This window comes from Talpa occidentalis, unplaced genomic scaffold, assembly GCF_014898055.3.
Source record: "Talpa occidentalis isolate TD23 unplaced genomic scaffold, MPIMG_talOcc4v2.1 talOcc4.4, whole genome shotgun sequence".
Lineage (NCBI taxonomy): Eukaryota > Metazoa > Chordata > Mammalia > Eulipotyphla > Talpidae > Talpa > Talpa occidentalis.
The window spans coordinates 95,219,723-95,242,852 of NW_023604295.1; the positions used below are offsets into that span (position 1 = coordinate 95,219,723).

Below are 23,130 nucleotides of genomic sequence, written 5' to 3' on the forward strand. Positions count from 1 at the left end.
TTCTTGTTTCAGTTGCTCTAGAGCTTGTAAAGAAAACTGACGCTCAGCCAACCTCTGTGATGTTGCTTGATTTCATCCAGCATATTATGAAATCCTCACCACTTATGTTTGTAAATGTGAATGGAAGCCACTGGCAAAATGAGGCCAAAGATAGTTGTATTGGTAAGTTCTACTACTTGTGCCTCCATTTGCAGTCTGTTTTGTGAAATCTACCGGTTTCTGTTCTCCTGAAATATATATTATTACTCATATTTTGGTCAGATTTGCTATAAATTGAGGGAGCAAAATAGTAATGGTTAGTTTTATTTCATGCATTCATATTGTTTCTTTTTGTCTAGATGTCTAGAATGGAACAGAAGTAATTAAATTTGTCATTGAACACTAGCATGGTTTGCTGTTTGGTAATCTATTTCTTCTATATCAAACATTGGTAAACTAGGACCCACAGGTTGGCTGCCTGGTTTTGTGAACATTATTTTATTAGAACATTCATAGTCATTCATTTACTTGTTGTCTGTAACTACTACAATAGTAACATAGAGTAGTTGCCATGGAGACATTCCCCTTGAGCCTAAAATATTTTCCGTTAAGTCCTGGAAAAAAAAGTTGGCTGACTCCTGTTCTAGACATTGAAACTCTTCTGGCTTCATCTCAGTTGTTCCACTACTTTTCTCCCTCTTGTTGGCCTCCTCATAATGAGATGTAAAACAAACATCTTTTTTTCTCTGTATAGAATATTTTTTTTAATTTGCTGAATTTCAAGACTGAAGTTTGCTAGTATATCCTCCAAAGTGTTTTTCTGACCACTATTTTGACTGTCTGCCCTTGCTCCATCTTTATACTGTCATAGTACAAAAGTTTTCATTTCTTTTGTCATAGTGATTACTAAGTTGTGTTCTGAATATGTTATGTTCTTTGCTACACTGTTTTTTAGATAAGTGATGATTTTTATTGGATTATGAAGATGAAATACAATAGACTAGAAAATATATATAAAAGAATTAAATACTGTTTCATGAAACTTATTTCACATATTTAAATAAAATAAATATGCATAGGATACTGGTTTTAGATATAAAATATATCTCAGTTGACTGTCAAAAAGTTTGAGAAACTATATTATAGAATTAATGAGGATGGCATTATGATTGATTTATTCTTGTATACCTGGGGCAAAGTCACCACTCAATAAATATTTGTTGAAAAAATGATAATAGCTACCATTTATTGAGCATTTTTTTAACTTCAGATACTATGCTGAGAATTTTGCAGATATTATCTTACTTGACCTTTAGAGTAACCCATAAAGTAGATGTTATTATTCCCCCACATAGATGAAGTTAAAGTTCACCTATGAAGTTGAATTTACAGAGGTTCAAAGAAATGAAAAGCTCACACAACTACGAAGGAAAGCTAGGACCTTGTCTGTCTGATGCCAAAATTGGTATTACAATTTTGATATTTATTTGTTCATTGTGTAGGGTATGTTTTAGGCTATTTTGTTAGTGAAGTTTATACTTTAAAGACAAATCATCAAACATTTAGCAAATTAATTAGCACATCTGATATGCTTATTTAATCTTTTTTTGCTTGTTTATTTCAAAGAATTCAGTAATTGGATCATAACAAGACTTCTGCGGATTGCAGCAACTCCATCCTGCCATATGTTACACAAGAAAATCTGTGAAGTCATTTGCTCATTGTTATTTCTTTTTAAAAGCAAGAGTCCTACTATTTTTGGAGTATTGACAAAGGAATTATTATATCTTTTTGAAGACTTGATTTATCTTCACAGAAGAAATGCAATGGGACACTTTGTGGAATGGCCAGTGGTAGTTAGCCGATTTTTAAGTCAGTTAGATGAACACATGGGATGTTTACAACCAGCTCCTTTGCAGTTCATGAACATGCAAAATTTAGAATTTATTGAAGTCACTTTATTAACGGTTCTTATTCGTATTATTGCAATTGTATTTTTCAGAAGGCAAGAACTATTACTTTGGCGGATAGGTTGTGTTCTGCTTGAGTATGGTAGTCCAAAAATTAAATCCTTAGCAATTAGTCTTTTAACTGAACTGTTTGAGCTTGGTGGGCTACCAACACAACCTGCCAGCACATTTTTCAGCTCATTTTTGGAATTATTAAAAAACCTTGTAGAAATGGATGCTGATCAGTTGAAACTCTATGAAGAGCCATTAATGAAGTTGATAAAGAGACTGTTTCCCTTTGAAGCAGAAGCTTATAGAAGTATTGAACCTGTCTATTTAAATATGCTGCTGGAAAAACTCTGTGTCATGTTTGAAGATGGAGTGCTTATGCGGCTTAAGTCTGATTTGTTGAAAGCAGCTTTGTGCCACTTACTGCAGTATTTCCTTAAATATGTGCCAGCTGGGTATGAGTCGGCTTTGCAAGTCAGGAGGGTGTATGTGAGAAATATTTGTAGAGCTCTGGTGGATGTACTTGGAGTTCAGGTAGATGGAGAGGTAAGGCATTTTTAGAATTATTTGTTCATAATTTACATGCATGCATATATGCAAGATATACTAATAAGAAGTTTGGATATCTTTAATAATAATGTACATTTAGAATAGAATGATTTTTATCAATGACTTTGGCTTCCTGTTACAGATTTTTACTTTGATTTCAGAGAAATTTAATCAGAGTTGAACTGCAAATGGAGTAGAATTTTTGAGGTATAGAAGGACCAAGACAGTAGGGCACCAAAGGATCAGCTCCAGTGAGTGTCAGGGATTCAAGTTTCTGACTGTGTTGTGGGTACTAGAAATGTCTAGTGGGGTCCCACAGTGATCCCCTTCTCCAAGCCAGTTCCTGGCTCTAAGTGTCTCAGATGAAGTCTTGTGTCAGGTTCTACCTCTGGGCTATATTTGAGCAGTAGATGCAGCACTGGCATGGATTGTAGTTGTAAATGATAGAGGGTCACAGGCTGGGAGTTGTTCTCTTTTTTCTCCAGCACACAGACTTATTTTGGGGTGCAAATGTTCACTTGTTTTGGTTTTAGCTTGGGGTTGTGGGTGGGTGGTAGCAGGTATTTTGAATATCCCAGCCTCAGCTTAGAGTAGTAGCCTGTTCTATGTGGAGACACAGATGATCAGACCTGTGGCCTGGTTCTCCTCACAGGTTTGGACTCTAGTTCTCTGTTGAGAACCTCAGGTTCAAATCAGTAATCCTGTCTCTGCTCCTGCCATTCTTTAACAGTTCACCTTCTGTCCTGAGCACCAACTTGTGTGGCCCCTTTCCAGGGCAATTCTGAGTCCCTGATTGTGACTTTTGCCCCTTAGTCAGCAAGTGCAGGATGTTCTGTGCAGCAATCATATGTCCCTCTTTTGGGTTGTGCTGCCCCATTATCACTGTAAACACAAATCACTTAAAATTTTTCCTATCCCTCTCTGACTGTTGCTCTTAGTGTGTACTATTGTCTCTTTTTCCTTAGAGGTTTTTGGCTTTGTTCTGCTGTGATCTAGTTTTAAGTTAATGAAGGAAGCAAGCCCTGTATCTTCACCCTGTGCCATTTTGCCAGATGTTACCAGAACTTGTGAAATGTAAATATTTTAGTTACACTATTAATTAAAAGAGGTCAGCTATCAACTTAATTGCAAAAATGTTGACCTCTCACATAGATTTTATCTTTGGCAGGTTATAATTAGTCATTTTTAGAAAACCTGTGGGTACATAAAACTAGTTTAAAATTATTCCTTTTCCCCATTTGGACATAGGGAGGCAGCCAGAATAATAAAATAGATATGCAGAAACTTGATTAAATATTTCAGTTTATCTCTTAGTCTTGCTGGATTTTTAGTGTGAAAAAAGTTAAGAATTCTTTAGGCAATATTTCTTTGGTATTTTAATAGAAAAACAACCTATCAAGAAAAGGATTAATCTTTTAAGGATTAAGCCTTTTAAGATTGTAGAACCATAGTTCTTTATAGAGAGACGCGCGCGCACACACACACACACACACACTCTTCTATTGGCTGTAGTTAACTTAGGTCTTTGTTTTTGCCCATTTAAACTCCAAAAATTTTTTCTTATTAGAAAATAAATAACTAATACCTAATGCATTGTTTGATAAGAATAATATGAATGTGCTTACTAAAAGACAGTTTTTGAAACTATTTTTTCTTTCTCAGTATTTGTTGGGTCCACTTTATACAGCCTTAAAAATGGAAAGTATGGACATCTTTGAGGAGATTCAGAGCCAAATTCAACAGGAAATCCTCTGCAATAGTGATGAAGTATCCAAGAGGTGTCGACTCAGTTCATCTTTAAACTCTTTGAGAAGTGTACCAGAACAGCCTGAGGAGTATGACCTGCATTCAGTTTGTATTTAGTCATTTAATAAACCTTTATGCATTTTTAAAAGCCATAAATGCTTTTATGGCTTTGACTTAAATAAAAAGTTAAATGCTTTGACTTAAATACACAAAGAACATTTGTTCTTTCTAAAATTATCACAGTAGTACTTACATTATTTTAATAATTTTTGTAGTTTATTCTAATATTAAACATTTCATGACTAAGTATAGTTACTTAGAAGACTTTTTAAGCCTTGTCTAACTTTTTAATATATGAAAGTCTCTGAGATAATACTTCTATCAGCAAATTTAAAGAATGCTACCAACCTTTTGAAAATGGCCAGAACTGATATTTTTAGTCTGCTCTGAAAATTGTTTTAAATCTCTTTAAAATGTTTTAATTTTACATAGCTTTAAGTATTTTTCATATTTAAACCAAATCTCTATTAAATATGAATATACTGTGGTTGTGATGAATTATAGAATTAAACATGTGGATATGAACAAAAAGAGTGTATTATGGAGTGCACTGAAACAGAAAGCAGAATCCCTTCAGATGTCCCTTGAACACAGTGGTCTGAAGAATCCTGTTATTGAGACTTTAGAAGGAATCGCTGTTGTCCTACAACTGACAGCCCTGTGTACCGCTCATTGTTCTCCCCAAGACGTGGACTGGTAAAACAACTTGTATTTTTTTGGTGGGTTTCCTGCAATGAACATGGCTTTACTGTTTAAGGAGAGCTTACTATTCACTTGATTTGTGGGACTTTATAAAACAAACTTAACTGAAATAAATAAGAAATTTGTCTTTTATTGAGCACCTGCTGAATGTTAAGTAATGTATTAAGTACTCTACATATCTTATTTCATCTTCACAACAATTCGAGGTAAATCCAATTATGTCTACTTTACAAACCAAAGATTGGGCTTTTTAAAAAGAAATTCTGAAGCCTAATCTAACTTAACTAAGGACACATGGGAAATTAGCATAACAAATTTCTATACAACTCAGAAACCAGTGTTATTTTTGTCAAATACCTAAGTCTATAGAACATTTCCTTTTGATAATAAGAGTAGGAATTTAATATTCCTGAGAAATGTATTTTGGTCAATATTCTTAAGATGGTTAATTATTTGACTAGAAGTAATGAGAAAAGTATGAACTCTCTGAAGATGTATCTTATTTGTAATGCCACATTATAGACTAATGCTCATTAATTTTTTACACAATCTTTTTTTTACTGACTTTATTTTCCAAAATTCTTTATTTTTTTATTTTTTGAGCATTTTTAAAATTTTATATATTTTTTACATCATTTTCATTTTTGTACAATGTATGCATTTTACTGACTCTTAACTAGGCAACACGAAGTTATAAAGGAGATTTTAGAGAAACTACTAATTCAGATTGCATTACATTTGGAAATTTGAGATAATAGCTAATTAGAATCAACTTTGCCTTGTCTTGTTATTAAGGGTTTATTAAGCTGGTTATTAATTAAGTAGGCATATCTTCTGTCCTTTTAAAACTGGTGATGCCACAATTAAATAGCCTAGATTAATTTTAATTACCAAGTTCTAAGAATGAATTAGACTGACAAAGATATTGAACTTAAAATAATTATGGTAATTGATTTGTACATTTACTTTGAGCTTTTTTAAATTCCAGGTTAGTTTTATATTCACAATTTAATTTCTTTGGGCTTTAACTACAATATTAACTTCGACTATAACAAAATCCATTTTAATTATCTGCCTTAAAAATTATATTTACTGTAGCCATAATTTCAAGGACTATCAAGAGACATGTAAGAAAAAACCTTCAGTAGTGATAACTTGGATGTCTTTGGACTTTTACACAAAAGTGCTGAAGAGCTGTAAGAGTTCCTTAGACTCTGCTCAAAAGCCTGACCTGGAGACCATCATTGATAAAGTACTGAAAATATGTGATGCTTTGATTTACATTCAAGGTAAGTGCAAATAATCAGTAGATTGAAACAACCTTTAAAGGTAATATTTGTATACCCAAAAGTTTTTTCTGGATTTCAGTTCTAATTAGCTTGTTAGTAACTTCTAAATTCAAACTGATATTTTGATTTTATTCTTAAGAGCATAGGAATTATATATAACTTTTCAATTTTTTGGTTTGAGAATCTGAAGAAGGCCATGATCCTTCTCCTAAAAACTGTGTGATTGCACATTTTTATAGTCAACATTCCATTTTTTTTTTAAAGATTTATTTATACAAGAACTGGGGTATAGGTCACAGGCACGGGAAGGTGAGAGAATTCACCAGAGATAGAGTGGGGAGCAGAACAGGCAGACGAACCAGACACTGCTGAGGGGAGCAGTGGGTGAGGCAGGAGAGGTCTGCTGTGCCATGTAGGTTTCTCCCTGCCTGGCCGGGAATCGAACCTGAACTGCAGAGGCTGCAGACAGCTTCACAGCGCGGCGCTCAACCCGCTGCACCACCGGGGAGACCCAACATTCCATTTTTTTAAGTTCACAGACCTTAGAACGTCATCATTATGTTAAGAATCCCTGTTTATTGAATGCTCCCTGTAATTCCATTTGATGTTAGAATATGTTTTTATTGGAAAAGATGTGGTTAAATGTGATTAAGAAAGATATAATTAATCTCCTGTTGTATGTTTCTGTAGTAAAAAGTTCATTTGAAGATCATATTCTGGAAGATTTATGTGGAATGCTATCCCTTCCATGGATTTATTCCCATTCTAATGATGACTCTTTAAAGTTGACCACATTTACCACTGATCTTCTAACCTTAAGCCAGAGGATTTCAGATAGCTACTGTAAGTGATCACAGAAATGTGTATGTGTGGTTTGTTTTAACTAATTTCTGTATAGACCTTCAAACACTTATTTCTGTTTTTTCAATAATTAAAAGAGGGGGTGTATATTTTTAATAATTCAGAAAAGCGAGTTAACATGTAAACGTAGTAAATGATAGGATTTTTGCATTGTCAACTCTATTCTGCATCATTGCTCTCCAAAGATTCCAGTTAATATTCCTGTTAACAGAGTTTGACTGTACCTATCATTGCAAATCCTCTCTAATACTTGGCATTATCAGACTTTGAAATTTTTGATTCCCAAAAAAAGGGAAAAGAAAAAATACTGAAAATTTTCCCCCTATTTGATGATTATGATTTTTAATTTGCTTTTTTTCAATTATTTGGTAAGATTGTCTATAGACCCTGTTCAATGCACATGTTATATTTTAGAAAAGGAACTTTTTAATTAATGATTACATGCATTTTATTTTATTTTATTTTTTTCAGTTTTTTTTTTTTAAATATTTATTTATTTATACATGCACTGGGTAGAGTCAGAAGCATGGGAGGGTGAGAGAATTTACCAGAGCCAGAGCAGGAAGCAGAGCAGGCAGAAGGACCAAAGTACACTGCTGAGGGGAGCAGCGGGCAGCAGGAGAGGTCTGCGTGCCATGTGGGACCCTCGCCTGCGGCTGGGGATTGAACCTGTGCTGCAGAGGCTACAGGCAGCTTCGCAGCCTAGTGCTCAACTGCTGCGCCACCAAAGAGGCCCACGATTACATGCATTTTAAATGTCACCTGACCTTATGTAGAGAATGAAAATGTATGTTTATGTGATTTTATTTATATATATATAAATAACTAACAGACATCTTATTTAATACACTTAATTTTTTCAGCACCACAAGCACAGTCACGATGTGTATTTCTTCTAACTCTGTTTCCAAGAAGAATATTCCTTGAATGGAGAACCTCAATTTACAACTGGGCCCTGCAGAGCTCCCATGAAGTAATCCGGGCTAGTTGTGTTAATGGATTTTTTATCTTATTGCAGCAGCAGAATTCTTATAATAGAATCCCCAAGATTCTTATGTATGTATTAATATTTTAATTTGAATATATAACTTGATTGGAAAGATCATATAGGCAATTTTATTATTGAGTACATAGAGCAAATACTGCTTTCAGTTTTAGTATTTAATTTTTTTCCTTCTAGTTTTTGTCTTATCATTATTTGTCCCAAATTAAATAAGACTATTTAGACCACAAAATTAAGCAAGAAGGTTTAGTACCTTTTCTTTCTTTTCTCAGAGATAAAGTCAGAGATGATTCTGATATTGTCAAGAAAGAATTTGCTTCTATACTTGGTCAACTTGTCTGTATGCTTCATGGCATGTTTTATTTGACAAGTTATTTAACAGAACCTTTTTCTGAGCATCGACATACTGACCTCTTCTGTAAGAGCCTAAAAGTCACTTCTCAACATGAATGTTCCTCTTCTCGATTGAAAGCTTCTATTTGCAAGCCATTCCTTTTCTTACTGAAGAAAAAAACATCTAGTCCAGTGAAACTTGGTGAGTGATTTGTTATAATTTATTTAATATTTTAAAATGTAGTAATCTCTGAAGCTTTAAAAAATTGGACTTATTTATAGGTTCAATGGTCATGTAATGATTATTTATAAATGGGATGTCCAGTATTATATTGCATCTTAGAAGTAACAAGGGAATTAATATTTGGATTTTAAAATGCTCTAGTGATCTGATACTACAAGGGTGCATATCTGATGTTTGAAAGTTCAATATAGTAAGGTTCAATATTCTAAATCCTTTTTATTGATACCAGGAACTACTTAATATGTCCTCTGCCTCACTTTGTCCTCAGAACTACCAATAGTTAGATACTTTGCCCGAGGACTATAGATTATATTTTCTATATATAATTATATTTTCTCTATATATTTGCTATATATAATCTATAATGTCGATTATATATTCCACTGGCAATTGCATGTTTGTTGGGAGTGTGATATTTACACAAATACTTAGAAGATCCATTTGTTTTAGTAAGTTTCAACCTTTGAAAACAATATATGATTTTATATATTTTTTAAAAAGATTTATTTATTTATGCATATAAGAACTGGAGTACAGGCCAGAGGTGCAGGGAATGAGAGGATTCACCAGAGACAGAGTAGGGAGCAGAACAGGTGGATTGATTGAAATATACTGCCAAGGGGAGCAGCTGCGCCATGTGTGTCACCTCCCTGGCCAGGGATCAAACTTTCGTTGCAGTAGCTGAAAATTGCTTCATAATGCTGATGCTTAAACCCTTGCTCCACCAGGGAGGCCCCTGGTATTGTTTTAAACATACAGGCATATAAAATCATGTATTGATATGATAGGTGGTTTCTAGGACTCCCTAAGTCTTACAATGTGGTGTTCACATTAAGACTAAGACTGTTCTTCATTCACAGTTTTTTGATTAGTGAGATGTTCTTTTTTTTTTAATAATAAATTTTATTTTTATATTCCCCATACAATTGCAACCCCCCCATTCTGACCCCAATCCCTCCCCTCCCGCCCCCCACCCCCCAAAAAGTGTCTCTGGTTCACAGTTTTTTGTTGATTTTGATTTTCACTTTCTTATAGTTATTCGTTTTCCTGGTCCCTTATTTAAGTTTTCTAGATTCCTGCTATGAGTGAGACCATCCGGTATTTTTCTTTTTCTTTCTGGCTTATTTTGCTGAGCATGATCCCTTCCAGCGCCATCCATGTTGCTGCAAATTGCATGTGTTTATCTTTTTTGAATGCTGAGTAATATTCCATGGTATATATGTACCACATCTTCTTGATCCAGTCACCTATTTTTGGGCATTTGGGCTGTTTCCAAAGCTTAGCTATTGTAAATAGTGCTGCTATAAACATAGGGGTGCAGGTGTTCTTTGGAATTGATGTTTCTGTGTCCTTTGGGTAAATCCCTAGGAGTGGAATTGCTGGATCATATGGAAGCTCTATGTTTAGTAGGTCCAGAAATCTCCACACAGCTCTCCATAGTGGTTGGACCAGTTTGCACTCCCACCAACAGTGCAGAAGAGTTCCTTTTTCTCCACATCCTCGCTAACATTTGTTGTTGCTAGTTTTTTTAATATGTGCCATTCTCACTGGTGTGAGATGGTATCTCATGGTAGTTTTGATTTACATTTCCCTGATTACAAGTGATGTTGAACATTTTTTCATATGCCTGTTGGCCATTTGCATTTCCTCTTCAGAGAAGTTTCTTTTTAGCTCTTCTGCTCATTTTTTGACAGGATTATTTTCTTTGTTTTTGTTGAGTCTCATCAGCTCTTTGCAGATTTTTGTGATCAGTCCTTTATCATTAGTGTTGTGTGCAAAAATGTTCTCCCAGTTGGTGGAGTTTCTCTTTGTTTTTGTTATTGTCTCTTTTGCTGTGCAGAAGCTCTTTAATTTGATGTAGTCCCAGCTGTTTATCTTTGCCTTCACTATCACTGCTTTGGGTGATGTGTCTGTAAAGATGTCTTTGATGTGCATATCATGTTGTGTTTCGCCTATATTTCCTTCTATGTATTTTATGGTTTCAGGTCTTATGTCTAGTTCTTAATCCATTTTGAGTTGATTTTTGTGTATGGTGTGAGGTAGTGGTCAAGCTTCATTCTTTTGCATGTAGCGACCCAGTTTTCCCAGCACCATTTATTGAACAAACTTTCTTTGCTCCAATGCGTAGTCTTTGCTCCTTTGTCAAAGATTAGTTGACCATAAATCTGTGGGTTTATTTCTGGGTTTTCTATTTGATTCCATTGGTCTGTATGTCTGTTCTTGTTCCAATACCATGCAGTTTTGATGATTATGGCTTTGTAGTATAGTTTGAAGTCTGGCAGTGTGATGCCTCCATTCCCTTCTTTTTTTTTTTCAGGAGCGCTTTGGCTATTTGGGGTTTTTTGTGATTCCATATGAATTTCATCAATAATTGTTCTATTTCTTTGAAGAATGACATTGAGATTTTGATTGGAATAGCATTGAATCTGTATATTGCTTTTGGTAGGATGGCCATTTTAATAATGTTTATTCTTCCAATCCATGAGCAGGGGATGTCTTTCCATTTCTTTGTGTCTTCTTCTATTTCTTTTAACAGTGTTTTATAGTTTTCTTTGTATAGGTCCTTTACCTCTTTTGTTAGATTTATTCCCAAATATTTGATTTTTTTTGTTTCAATAGTAAAAGGGATGGTTTTTTTTATTTCTTCTTCTTCAGATTTATTGTTTGTGTATAGGAAGGCTACTGACTTTTGCGTGTTGATTTTGTATCCTGCCACTTTACTGAACTGATTGATGAGTTGAATTAGTTTTTTGTGGAGTTTTTGGGGTTCTCTATGTCTATTATCATATCATCTGCAAATAGTGATAGTTTGACTTCTTCTTTTCCTATTTGGATTCCTTGTATGTCTTTCTCATGTCTTATTGCTCTGGCTAGGACTTCCAGTATTATATTGAAAAGCAGTGGTGAGAGTGGACATCCTTGTCTTGTTCCAGATCTTATTGGAATTGCTTTCAGTTTTTCACCATTGAGAATGATACTGGCTGTTGGCTTGTCATAGATGGCCTTTATGATGTTGAGGTATGTTCCTTGTATCCCAAGAATTTCAAGGGCTTTTATCATGAATGGGTGTTGCACTTTGTCGAAAGCTTTCTCAGCATCTATTGATATTATCATATGGTTTTTATATTTCTTTTTGTTGATGTGTTGGATAATGTTGATTGATTTTCAGATGTTAAACCATCCTTGTATCCCTGGAATGAATCCTACTTGGTCATGGTGAATTATCTTATGGATACATTGTTGGATTCTGATAGCTAAAATTTTATGGAGGATTTTTGCATCAGTGTTCATTAGGGAGATTGGCCTGTAGTTTTCTTTTTTTTGTGTTGTCCTTGTTCGGTTTTGGTATTAGTGTAATGTTGGCTTCATAAAACGTGTTTGGTATTGTCCCTTCCTTTTCAATTTTTTGGAAGAGTTTGTGAAGGATAGGCACTAATTTGTCTCTGAATGTTTGGTGGAATTCATTTGTAAATCCATCAGGTCCTGGGCTTTTGTTTTTGGGAAGGTTTTTGATTACCATTTCAATTTTGCTTCTTGTAATTGGTCTGTTTAGGTGTTCTATTTCTTCTTTATCTAGCTTTGGGTGATTGTAGAGTTGTAGGAATTTGTCCATCAGTGAGATGTTCTTTTAAGTCTGTTTTAGTAACATATAATGATCTATGAAATCTTAAGTGACTATTTTATAACTTAAAATATTTTAGTATTCATTTTAGATTTAAATTATTTATAACTTTAAGTGTAAATTAAATTTATAAGTGTTCATTTTAATCCTTCACAATTTTGTGTGTTCTAAAATTTAAATATTAAATGTTGATATTATAAGGTAACTTAGAATCTATAGTGTATTTCCCATTGATAATATTTTTACAGTAAAACTTTGATGTTTAATGTGTTGAATTAGATATTATATGCTTTTGCTCTTTAGCTTTCATAGATAATCTACATCATCTTTGTAAGCACCTTGATTTTAGAGAAGATGAAACAGATGTTAAAATAGTTCTCGGGACTTTATTAAATTTAATGGAAGATCCAGACAAGGATGTTAGAGTGGCTTTTAGTGGAAATATCAAGCATATATTGGAATCCTTGGACTCTGAAGATGGATTTATAAAAGAGGTTGATAATTTTTATTTTTAAACATACATATTTTAATAAAACTGGCTCTAGAAATTTCTTTAACTAGTTAATTTTATTGTTTTAGCTTTTTGTCCTAAGAATGAAGGAAGCATATACACATGCTCAAATCTCAAGAAATAATGAGTTGAAGGACACCTTGATTCTTACAACAGGAGATATTGGAAGGTATATTTGGCAGTATTTGTACATTTCCTTTTTAATTCTGGCCATTCTGTTTATTTTATTTGCCTGGTATTAGAAATGGTGATATGACAGGTGTGATTAGAGAATGATATGTAATATCACTTGGCATTTATTTTCGGATTTCCATTAATTTCTGAGACATGAATGTAACATTTTGTTTTTCATTATAGGGCAGCAAAAGGAGATTTGGTACCTTTTGCACTCTTGCATTTATTACATTGTTTATTATCCAAGTCAGCATCTGTCTCTGGAGCAGCATACACAGAAATCAGAGCTATGGCTGCAGCTAAAAGTGTTAAACTGCAAAACTTCTTCAGTCAGTATAAGAAACCTATCTGTCAGGTGAGTCATTAGCCTTAACTATAGGAAATAGCAGTATTTTGCAAGAGTTCTGAAAAAAGAGCATATATATATATTTCATATTTCTTGCTTTAAAAGATGTATTTTTTAAAATGATGTATTTTATTTAAGAGAATATAAATCTTCTAGATTTACATTTTAGCATCTTGGTCTGAAGATGTAGATTATAAATGAGTAAAGGGAAAAATCACCTTATAATGATATGTTGAATTATTATACTCTATTATTAATCTATTAAGAGATGTCTTTCTTTTTTTTAAGTTTATTTATTTTTAAATATATCTTTTACATCATTTTTCATTTTTGCACAATGTATGCATTTTCATCTTGGTTATGTTCCCAATACAATTGCACCCCTCTTATTTTGACCCCTTCCCCCGCATAGTGTATCTCTGGTTTATAGTTGCTTGTTGATTTTGATTTTTTCTTTATTATAGTTATTCTTTTTCCTGGTCCCTTATTTAGGTTTTCTAAACTCCTGCTATGAGTGAGACCATCTGGTATTTTTCTTTTTCTTTCTGGCTTATTTCTCTGAGCATGATCCCTTCCAGCTCCATCCATCCATGTTGCTGCAAATTGCATGAGTTTATCTTTTTTGATTGCTGAGTAATATTCCATTGTGTATGTATACCACATCTTCTATAATACAGGAGAAAGACATACAAGGAATCCAAATAGGCAAGGAAGAAGTCAAACTGTCACTATTCGCAGATGATATGATAATATACATAGAGAACCCCAAAAACTCCACAGAAAAACTGATTAAATTAATCAATCAGTTTAGTAAAGTGGCAGGATACAAAATCAACACGCAAAAATCAGTAGCCTTCCTATACACAAGCAATAAATTTGAAGAAGAAATCATTAAAACCATCCCTTTTATGATTGAAACAAAAAAAATCAAATACTTGGGAATAAACCTAACAAAAGAAGTAAAGGACATATACTGAGAAAACTATAGAACACTGTAAAAGAAATAGAAGAAGACACAAAGAAATGGAAAGACATCCCCTGCTCATGGATCGGAAGAATTAACATTATCAAAATGGCCATCCTACCAAAAGGAAGCTAGAGATTCAGTGCTATTCCAATAAAAATTTCAATGTCATTCTTCAAAGAAATAAAACAAATATTGATGAAATTCATATGGAGCCACCAAAAACCCCGAATAGCCTTTCTTTTTTTTAACCTTTTTAGTGATGATAACCTCCATAATGCGTTGATATTATAGATAAGACATTTAAAAAACGTTGATTCTATTCACAGCTGGAAAGTTAGGCTGTGTTAAAATACTGAGTTTGTCCTGTGTTGGAGGTATAATCTTTAACAAGATATTTAGGTTTCTTAAGTAAACTTGATTGCTGCATCTGTATGACATAATTTATGTCAGTAATGTTATAAACATACAATAAGATGATTCAAGTAATTTATTTAGTATACTGTGGTATTATATGTCAACTTAAAAAATGCCAGTTAAATTTTCTTCATGTGTGAAAAATAAGACATTATTTTGTTCTAGTTTTTGGTGGAATCCCTTCACTCCAGTCAAATGACAGCACTTCCTAGTACTCCGTGCCAGAATGCTGAGATGAGAAAACAAGATGTGGCTCACCAGAGAGAAATGGCTTTAAATACCTTGTCTGAAATTGCCAACGTTTTTGACTTTCCTGATCTTAATCGTTTCCTTACTGTAAGTTTGCAAAGTACAGGTGATTTAACTGAGGTTTTTAATTTAATATTTTGCGTTTATTCCATTCTAGATTTTTTTTCTTTGAAGAAAATATGGCATGTATATTGAGCAACATATAGGCCCTAGATTTTCTAATTACATGTTTTCTTTTGACTTTTATATGCTGTTATTGGGCTAGAAAAGTTAAGCTTATGTTGATATGAACCATTCTATATGTTTAGCTGTTCTGATAGGTTAATACTAATTGATTGATACTGATTTGGTTGACTAAGCCCTTCTGTCTTTAGTGCTTTTATTGGTTCCATTATTAATACACAGTAGAATGAATTCATCTTACCCCCTAAGGATTTGGAATTGTGTGCAATATTAGTAGTATAGTTGATCTTCTGTGAATTCAGATGACATAGTATGTAGTATGAAGTGGGTTGGGAAGCCTTTGAAAAATCATTAGGGAAAAAAAGAGAAAAGTCATTAGGGCTAATGTTTGAAAGAGATCTAGGTTAGATTATCTTCATACCTTTTTCCAAAGGCAAAACTTATCATTACTCTTAGTTAATAAATTGTAATAGTGACTCATATAAAACTTTTTCCTACAATATTGTCATATTTTAACACACTTAAATGCTTATAAATAGTTCAAATCCTAGAAGGAAATATGATAATTTATGGTAAGTGCACAAAGATACTCTTGGATTTTCATGCAGCATTTCTACACTGGGAGCCAGACAGCACCAATGTTCATTAAAATATAAGCAGCAAAACCAAATAGTACCCTGAGAAGAAATTAAACATCAGATATTTAAGCTATGGAATATTTTGTATCTACTAACATAATCATTAATACTTTGTAGAAACTACCTTATAATGTTCTAATAGTCTTAACAGATTAACTTTATTTATTTTTTAATAATTTTTTAAAGATTTATTTATTTATTTATTTATTTATTTATTTTTTTATTTATACATACAAGCACTGGGTACAATCAGAAGTGTGGGAGGGTGAGAGAATTCACTAGAGCCAGAGCGGAGAAGAGAACAGGCAGACTGACGAAGTACGCTGCTGAGGGGAGCAGTGGGCGGCAGGAGAGGTCTGTGCACCATTCAGGACCCTCGCCTGGTGGCTGGGAATCCAACCGGCGCTGCAGAGGCTACAGGCAGCTTCGCAATCTGTAACAGATTAACTTTAAATTGAGAGACATAACACAAGTTAAGTGTAAATGTCTCCCGAGATTAGAGGCTGACTCTTAATCACTGTCACATTTCCTGTGCCCAGGATAGTGACTGACATGTAGAAGGTATTCCTTGGCTACATTCTGAATAAATAAATGAAAGGCCAGCCATTTTGTGTTTGAAATTTTGTATATATTTTATGAATAAGATCTTAAAAAAAATAGACCAAAATTAAGATTGATTGATTGATTGATTGATTTATACAAGCACTGGGTAGTCAGAAGCGCTGGAGGGTGAGAGAATTCACCAGAGCTAGACCTGGGAGCAGAACAGGCAGACTGACGAAGTACACTGGTGAGGGGAGCAGTGGGCGCGGCAGGAGAGGTCTGCGCGCCATGTGGGACCCTCGCTGGAGGCTGGGGATCAAACCGGCGCTGCAGAGGCTGTGGGAAGCTTTGCAGCCCAGCGTTCAACCCCCGGGCCACCAGGGGAGACCCAAAATAGACCAAAATTGCCATGTTTTAATGGTGTGTCTTTAATATCAACATCAACTTTTCAATTAAAAAAAATAACATTTTACATTTATGACTACTCTTGCTTATTGTTTAAATATGTTAGCTTAAATAATACATTAAGCTTGTTACTTCTGCCTCAGGGTGTGAGTATATTTGAGCACATACCCATGAGAAATTATCTTCTCTGCTTCTTTTTGGTATCTCCCCTCAATGTAAGGTAAATTCTGTGCCATTTGGGACCGTGCATATTTTTATTGCCTTGTCTACCATTCCTGAAGCACCGTAGCTGCTAGTAAATATTTGTTGAATGAATAAATGGTAAACCTGAATTCAAATATAAGTCATATGTTGATTCATAATTTGTTTTGCACTATAGAATATTTTTGCACGTAACTTATGTGAATATTTTATTACCTTGATAAATGTATTTTTTTTAGTAATTGTAGTGTTTCTTTTTCAGAGGACATTGCAAGTTCTACTACCTGACCTTGCTGCCAAAGCAAGCCCTGCAGCTTCTGCTCTCATTCGAACATTAGGAAAACAATTAAATGTCAATCGTAGGGAGATTCTAATAAATAACTTCAAATATATTTTTTCTCATTTGGTCTGTTCCTGTTCCAAAGATGAATTAGAACGTGCCCTTTATTATCTGAAGGTAATTGAATATTTGTATACGTTTTGCTCTTTTGTTTAAATTAGCATTATAGGAAAGCTGTTGTAATCCTTGTAGGAAGGAGAAGGGGTACCTATTTTAGAGTAATAGAAGTTCAAACGACATTATATAAACTTTGTCCTGGAGCTAACGTAGCACATTAACTAAAATTAGCCTTCTGTTATTTCCTGTGACCATTTCATCATAGTATCGTATGATAGTCATCCATTCATGGATCAGGTTCTTAGCTTATTTCATTTTAGAAATTTTTAATTGATCAGAGCTATAAGCTGTTTAATAATATACAAGTGTTTATAGGCAGAGTTAATCTCCACCAACTGTAGTTAGTATCAGTGTTTAGTGTAGTTACTTAGTGTTTTCATTACAACTAGACCCAGTTTCCTGCTAGTTTTTAAATTTAAAATTATAGCTTATGGGCCTCCCCTGGTGGCGCAGTGGTTGAGCAGTGGGCTGCAAAGCTGCCTGCAGCCTCTGCAGCACTGGTTCGATCCCCGGCCACCAGCGAGGGTCCCACATGGTGCAACAGACCTCTCTTGCCACGTCCTCTGCTCCCCTCAGCAGTGTGTTTCTTCAGTCTGCCTGTTCTGTTCCCCACTCTGGCTCTGGTGAATTCTCTCACCCTCCTGCGCTTCTGACTGTACCCAGTGCTTGTATAAGTAAATAAATAAATCTTTAAAAAAAAAAAAAAAGAAATGTTTGGTTCCTTTAAAAAAAAGAAAAAAGGGTGTCATTGTTAGTACACCACCAAAGGAGAAGCATAAGCTATAATTTTTTTTTTTTTAGATTTATTTATTTATAAATAAAGTACACTGCTGAGGGGAGCAGTGGGCGGCAGGAGAGGTCTGTGCACCATGTGGGACCCTCCTCCAGTGGCCAGGGAGCAGCTGGGGATCGAACCCGTGCCGCAGAGGCTGCGGGCAGCTTTGCAACCCAGCACTCAACCGCTGTGCCACCGGGGAGGCCCGACACCCATTTTTTTTTGTTGTTGTTGTTTTTGAAGCATTTTTTTTTTTTTTAAGATTTATTTTTATTTATTTATACAAGCACTGGGTACAGTCAGAAGCGCTGGAGGGTGAGAGAATTCACCAGAGCCAGAGTGAGGAGCAGATCAGGCAGAGGGACCGAAGTATACTGCTGAGGGGAGCAGCGGGCGGCAGGAGAGGTCTGCGCGCCATGCGGGACCCTCCTCCAGTGGCCAGGGAGCAGCTGGGGATTGAACCGGCGCTACAGAGGCTGCGGGCAGCTTCGCAACCCAGCGCTCAACCGCTGAACCACCGGGGAGGCCCTGACACCCTTTTTTTTTTTTAAAGATTTATTTATTTATGCATACAAGAGCTGGGGTACAGGCCAGAGGTGTGGTGGGGGATGTGGGGTGTGTGAAATGATTCACCAGAGACAGAGTGGGGAACAGAACAGGCAGACTGCTGAAATGCACTGCTGAGGGGAGCAGCAAGCGAGACATGAGAGGTCTGCTGCACTGTATGGGTAGCTCCCCGGCCAGGCAGGGTTCGAACTGTGCTGCAGAGGCTACGGATTGCTTCATAGTGCTGTGCTTAACCCCTTGTGCCACCAGGGAGACCCCAACGATGACACCTTTAAATAACATGAAACTACATGGGACCAAAGTACCTGTCAGATACACATATGTGCTCTCTACTATTTACTCTGATGTTAATTTATTTTCTTTATTGTTTCATAATTTGCCATTATATTGTGTTATAATGTGCCAGCATAGATCTCTTTCCACACGAGAGTTATTGAATATTGAGTATATTTATTCATTTTGAGAAAGAAAATCTGAATTATAGAAATGGGAATAATGTGAGATTGTTTATTACTTGTCAGAAACTTTGCTAAATAATTTTTATGGATTATTTCACCTATTCCTCTAAGTTACATAATAAGAAAAAGTTACTATTAGTTTTTCATATCATAAATAAGGAAACAAGCAGAGAGAAGTCAGAGTAGGACAATCACAGCACAAGTAGCAAATGACCAGAATTGGAGTTTAAATTCTAACATTCTGACCAGAAAGACTATGTTCTGAAGTATACTATATTTTTTCCCAGGGATTATGTATTATGAATAATGAGCTGGTGATATCATAAGACCTTATAGAAGGCTAGGACTTCCTTTTTTCAATTTTATTTCAAAATAAAGTCTGATCACTTCTCTTTATTAATTGTAGCTCATCGAAGACCTACCAAGGGAAAACAAGTTTAGAATCCTTTTCCCAAAGACATTAGTAAATATTGTCACCTGAGTTTGCATTCCTAATTTACTTTGTTAAAATCAATAGATGTATTCCTAGTAAATGCTAGTATTTTAGAAAAATAAATTATTTTTAATGTGTCTCTGGCTTAGAATGAAACAGAAATTGAACTGGGGAGCCTGTTGAGACAGGATTTTCAAGGATTACATAATGAATTATTGCTACGTATTGGAGAACACTATCAACAGGTTTTCAATGGTTTATCAATACTTGCCTCATTCGCATCTAGTGATGATCCGTATCAGGGCCCAAGAGATATCACATCACCTGAACTAATGGTAAGGCATATGTTGTTTGGATTTCTTTGTTTTTCTCCTTTTTTATCTCAATTATGTTTTTTGCAATTTACAAATAGTCAAAATTTGTTTTCATTCAATTTAATTATTTTTTATTGGTAATCATTTCCCCCCTGCTTATTATTATTTTTTAAAGATTTTTTTTTATACGAAAACCAGGGTGCAGGCCAGATGTGTGGGAGGGTGAGAGGATTCACTCAAGACAGAGTGGGGAACAGAATAGGCAGACTGACTGAAGTACACTGCTGAGGGGCACAGTGGGCAAGACAGGAGAGGTCTTCCCCGCCATGTGGGTATCTCCGAGGCTGGTGGGGATTGAACTGGCACTGCAGAGGCTGCAGACAGCTTCATGGCGCTGCGCTCAACCGCCTGTGCCACCAGGGAGGCCTTCCCACCTGCTTATTATTAAGAATTTTTTAGTTATATTATTTGTCAAAATTGATTTCTAATTTTATGTCAGGTCTCATTCATTTCATTTTTAAAAGTGAATACAAGTTACCAAACGCTACCAAGGGCTTTGTTAGGTTGGTTCTGAAATTGTTGCCATAATCTTTGTTTTCATTCCCATTTATCTGTTTATTATCATTTGTCTTCATTTTCCACTATGGAATTAGTGGTGATGGCTACACAACTTTGTGAGTATACTAAAAACCAATGAACAATACAGTATACAATGAAAAATTTTATATGAATTAAATCTGAATTAGGAAGGAAAAAAAATATAGTAACTATATGCCATGTAAGATTCTGAATTGGATCCTGAAACATTAAAATGACATAATTGATAATCTTTTTAAGTTGAAATGTATTGACATATTACATTATATAAATTTAATTTAAGGCATACAGCATGTTAATTTCGTACATTAATATAATACTATTGGCATTGTGATAATTAGTTCCTCTGTCATTACATAACTGTTTCATTTTAGTGTAGAATAATTACAGAATGTCTTTTAGCAGGTTTGATGACTCTAATGCAATATTGTTATCTCTGTTCACTGTACTGTGTTAGATCTCTAGAACTTATTTACTATCATTGCAATTTCGTACCCTTAAACATGTATCCTTCTCCCATGGTAACCACCATTTGACTCTGTCTTTACAAGTTTGGCTCTTTTAGATCCCATAACATGGGGTATTGTATTTTGAAAAGGTTGATGATTTAAATTGCATGGTCACAGCAAGCTATTAACAATATGTAGTGGACTTGAAGAAATACGCATCTTTGAATGATTTTCCTTCCACTGAGTAAAAATTTTAATATTAAGTTTATCTTTCTTCACTACTTTTTAACTCTATATTAGAATATATTTGTAGCTTCCCCAACTGTCTGTTCCTTAGCATAACATAGTAACTTTATCATTTCTAAATGTCTTTAAATCCATTATTGTTTTGAAGAGAAATTAGCAGCTATATTGTCCCTTTTCACTTTTCCCTACCTTAAATTTGTATCTGAAATCATGTTACTATTTTATTTTTTTATCTGAAAAAATATATAATTCCTCAGACATACTATTTTTTTTTATTGTCCTCATTTCAGGAGACTGAAAGGACTATAAGCAAAATATCCTGAGAAAATATCTCACTTATTTTTTAGTTCATTCTATTAAGAATCTGCTTTCACTATTCTAACTGAAATTCTTCTTGCCAGGGTCAAAAACAATCTTCTGCTCTCAAGTTCAAGTGTGTCTTTTCTGTTCCTATTTTATATTCAGCCTTTTGCTAGTGTTTAGTACATCTGACCATCCCTTCCAATGTAATATCTCTGATACCACATTTTTTAATTTTCTTTTTGTCCTCTTTTCATTTTTGATTGACTCTTTCCTCTGGTTTATCCTCTAAATCTTAGATTGATTCCGAATTTTGTATCATTTTCTTAGCTTAAATGAGAGAGATTCTGGTCTCCCCTGGACTTTGCTTTAATTTGATTTATATTTTGGTGATTTCATAGTTGAAATTCCATTTCAGTGCTCTCTTTAGCTTTGGACATGTGGGTTTATACAGGTTAGGTTTTAGTGGGAAACATGGTATACACACAAAATTTTAACTGAAAATGATTTAAGGAAGGGGTATTTTCATTTTTGTGGGCTGCATTAGGAAAAACAGCAGGGACTAGAAACAGCAGAAAAATTATGCTCCCTTATTCCTAGGCAAGGAATAGAAATGGTATTACTAGAACCTGGTTGAGAACTAGAACCATAATATGGGGTGAGGGGGAGAACTCATTATATGGAATGGGATATAGCCACTGCCAGAACCACCTCAAACTTGGAGGGAGCTGGAAATATAAATACCATGCTCACTCCTGCCTTGGTGCTTTTTGTTAAATTGAGTTCATTGAGAAGCCAGGTGGGAAAGGATCTTGAGTGATGAAACCTGGTTAGCCTCCTGGGACAGGAAAGGGCAGAAAATGGATCTGAGGATGAAAGAGCTTGGCAAACAGAGACTATCCAAATTCCTCATTTTCATCTCTACTTGCCTGTCTTATAAGCATCTCAAACAAATCCAAACATTATGTGTCCATTGGAAATCTTTATTTTCCCTCCCTCACCTTTTTCTCTCCTAGTCTTCCCTATCTAAGGAAATGGTACCATTATATCTACCTCGTTGCTCAAATCAAAACCTGGTTAACACATGAGCCCTCCATTATCTTTCTTTAGAATTAATATCAGCAAATCATATCAAGTATATCTCCAAAATGTATCTTTCCCTCTCTGCTGCCACCATCCACATACAAGTGCCTGTCATCTTTCTCCGGGACAATTGTAGAGACCGCTATCTTCTCTTCCTTTCTCTCTTCCTTCTCTATGTCTGTACTCAAAATTTATATATATTCAAAGTACTCTTCTTACAACTTAAATAATGTCTTTTCCTTGCTTATATTCCTTCTATGATTTTCACTGCTCTTAAAAATCTGTAAGGCTATACTGTCTGTGTACCTTTCCAACTATTGCACAGCTCTTTTCTTCCCTCCTCCCTATGCTTCAGCATTATTTTACTTGTATATATTAAACATGTCAGTCTTCTTGCTTCAGAACTTTTGCACTAGATATTCTCTTGGAATAATCTTCTGGATCTTTCTCATCCTTTTAGACCTTCTTTAGTTC

The 23,130-nt window shown here is 34.7% G+C and overlaps 1 protein-coding gene across 3 annotated transcripts in view; it reads left to right on the forward strand.

Annotated features, from left to right (window-relative positions):
- Window positions 1–23,130, forward strand: part of ATR (ATR serine/threonine kinase) — a 121,085-nt gene that overhangs the window by 8,553 nt on the left and 89,402 nt on the right. Inside the window, exons 3-16 of one of the 3 annotated variants that reach the window (XM_037525846.1) lie at window positions 13–162; window positions 1,606–2,483; window positions 4,149–4,321; window positions 4,797–4,988; window positions 6,093–6,283; window positions 6,974–7,126; window positions 8,008–8,200; window positions 8,420–8,682; window positions 12,650–12,840; window positions 12,926–13,026; window positions 13,215–13,386; window positions 14,924–15,094; window positions 17,240–17,434; window positions 19,817–20,002. In XM_037525846.1, coding sequence (XP_037381743.1) covers window positions 13–162; window positions 1,606–2,483; window positions 4,149–4,321; window positions 4,797–4,988; window positions 6,093–6,283; window positions 6,974–7,126; window positions 8,008–8,200; window positions 8,420–8,682; window positions 12,650–12,840; window positions 12,926–13,026; window positions 13,215–13,386; window positions 14,924–15,094; window positions 17,240–17,434; window positions 19,817–20,002 — 3,209 coding nt within the window. Of the gene's footprint in view, window positions 1–12; window positions 163–1,605; window positions 2,484–4,148; window positions 4,338–4,796; window positions 4,989–6,092; window positions 6,284–6,973; window positions 7,127–8,007; window positions 8,201–8,419; window positions 8,683–12,649; window positions 12,841–12,925; window positions 13,027–13,214; window positions 13,387–14,923; window positions 15,095–17,239; window positions 17,435–19,816; window positions 20,003–23,130 lie in introns of those variants that run through there. The other 2 variants (XM_037525847.2, XM_037525848.2) reach the window with 2 other exon arrangements.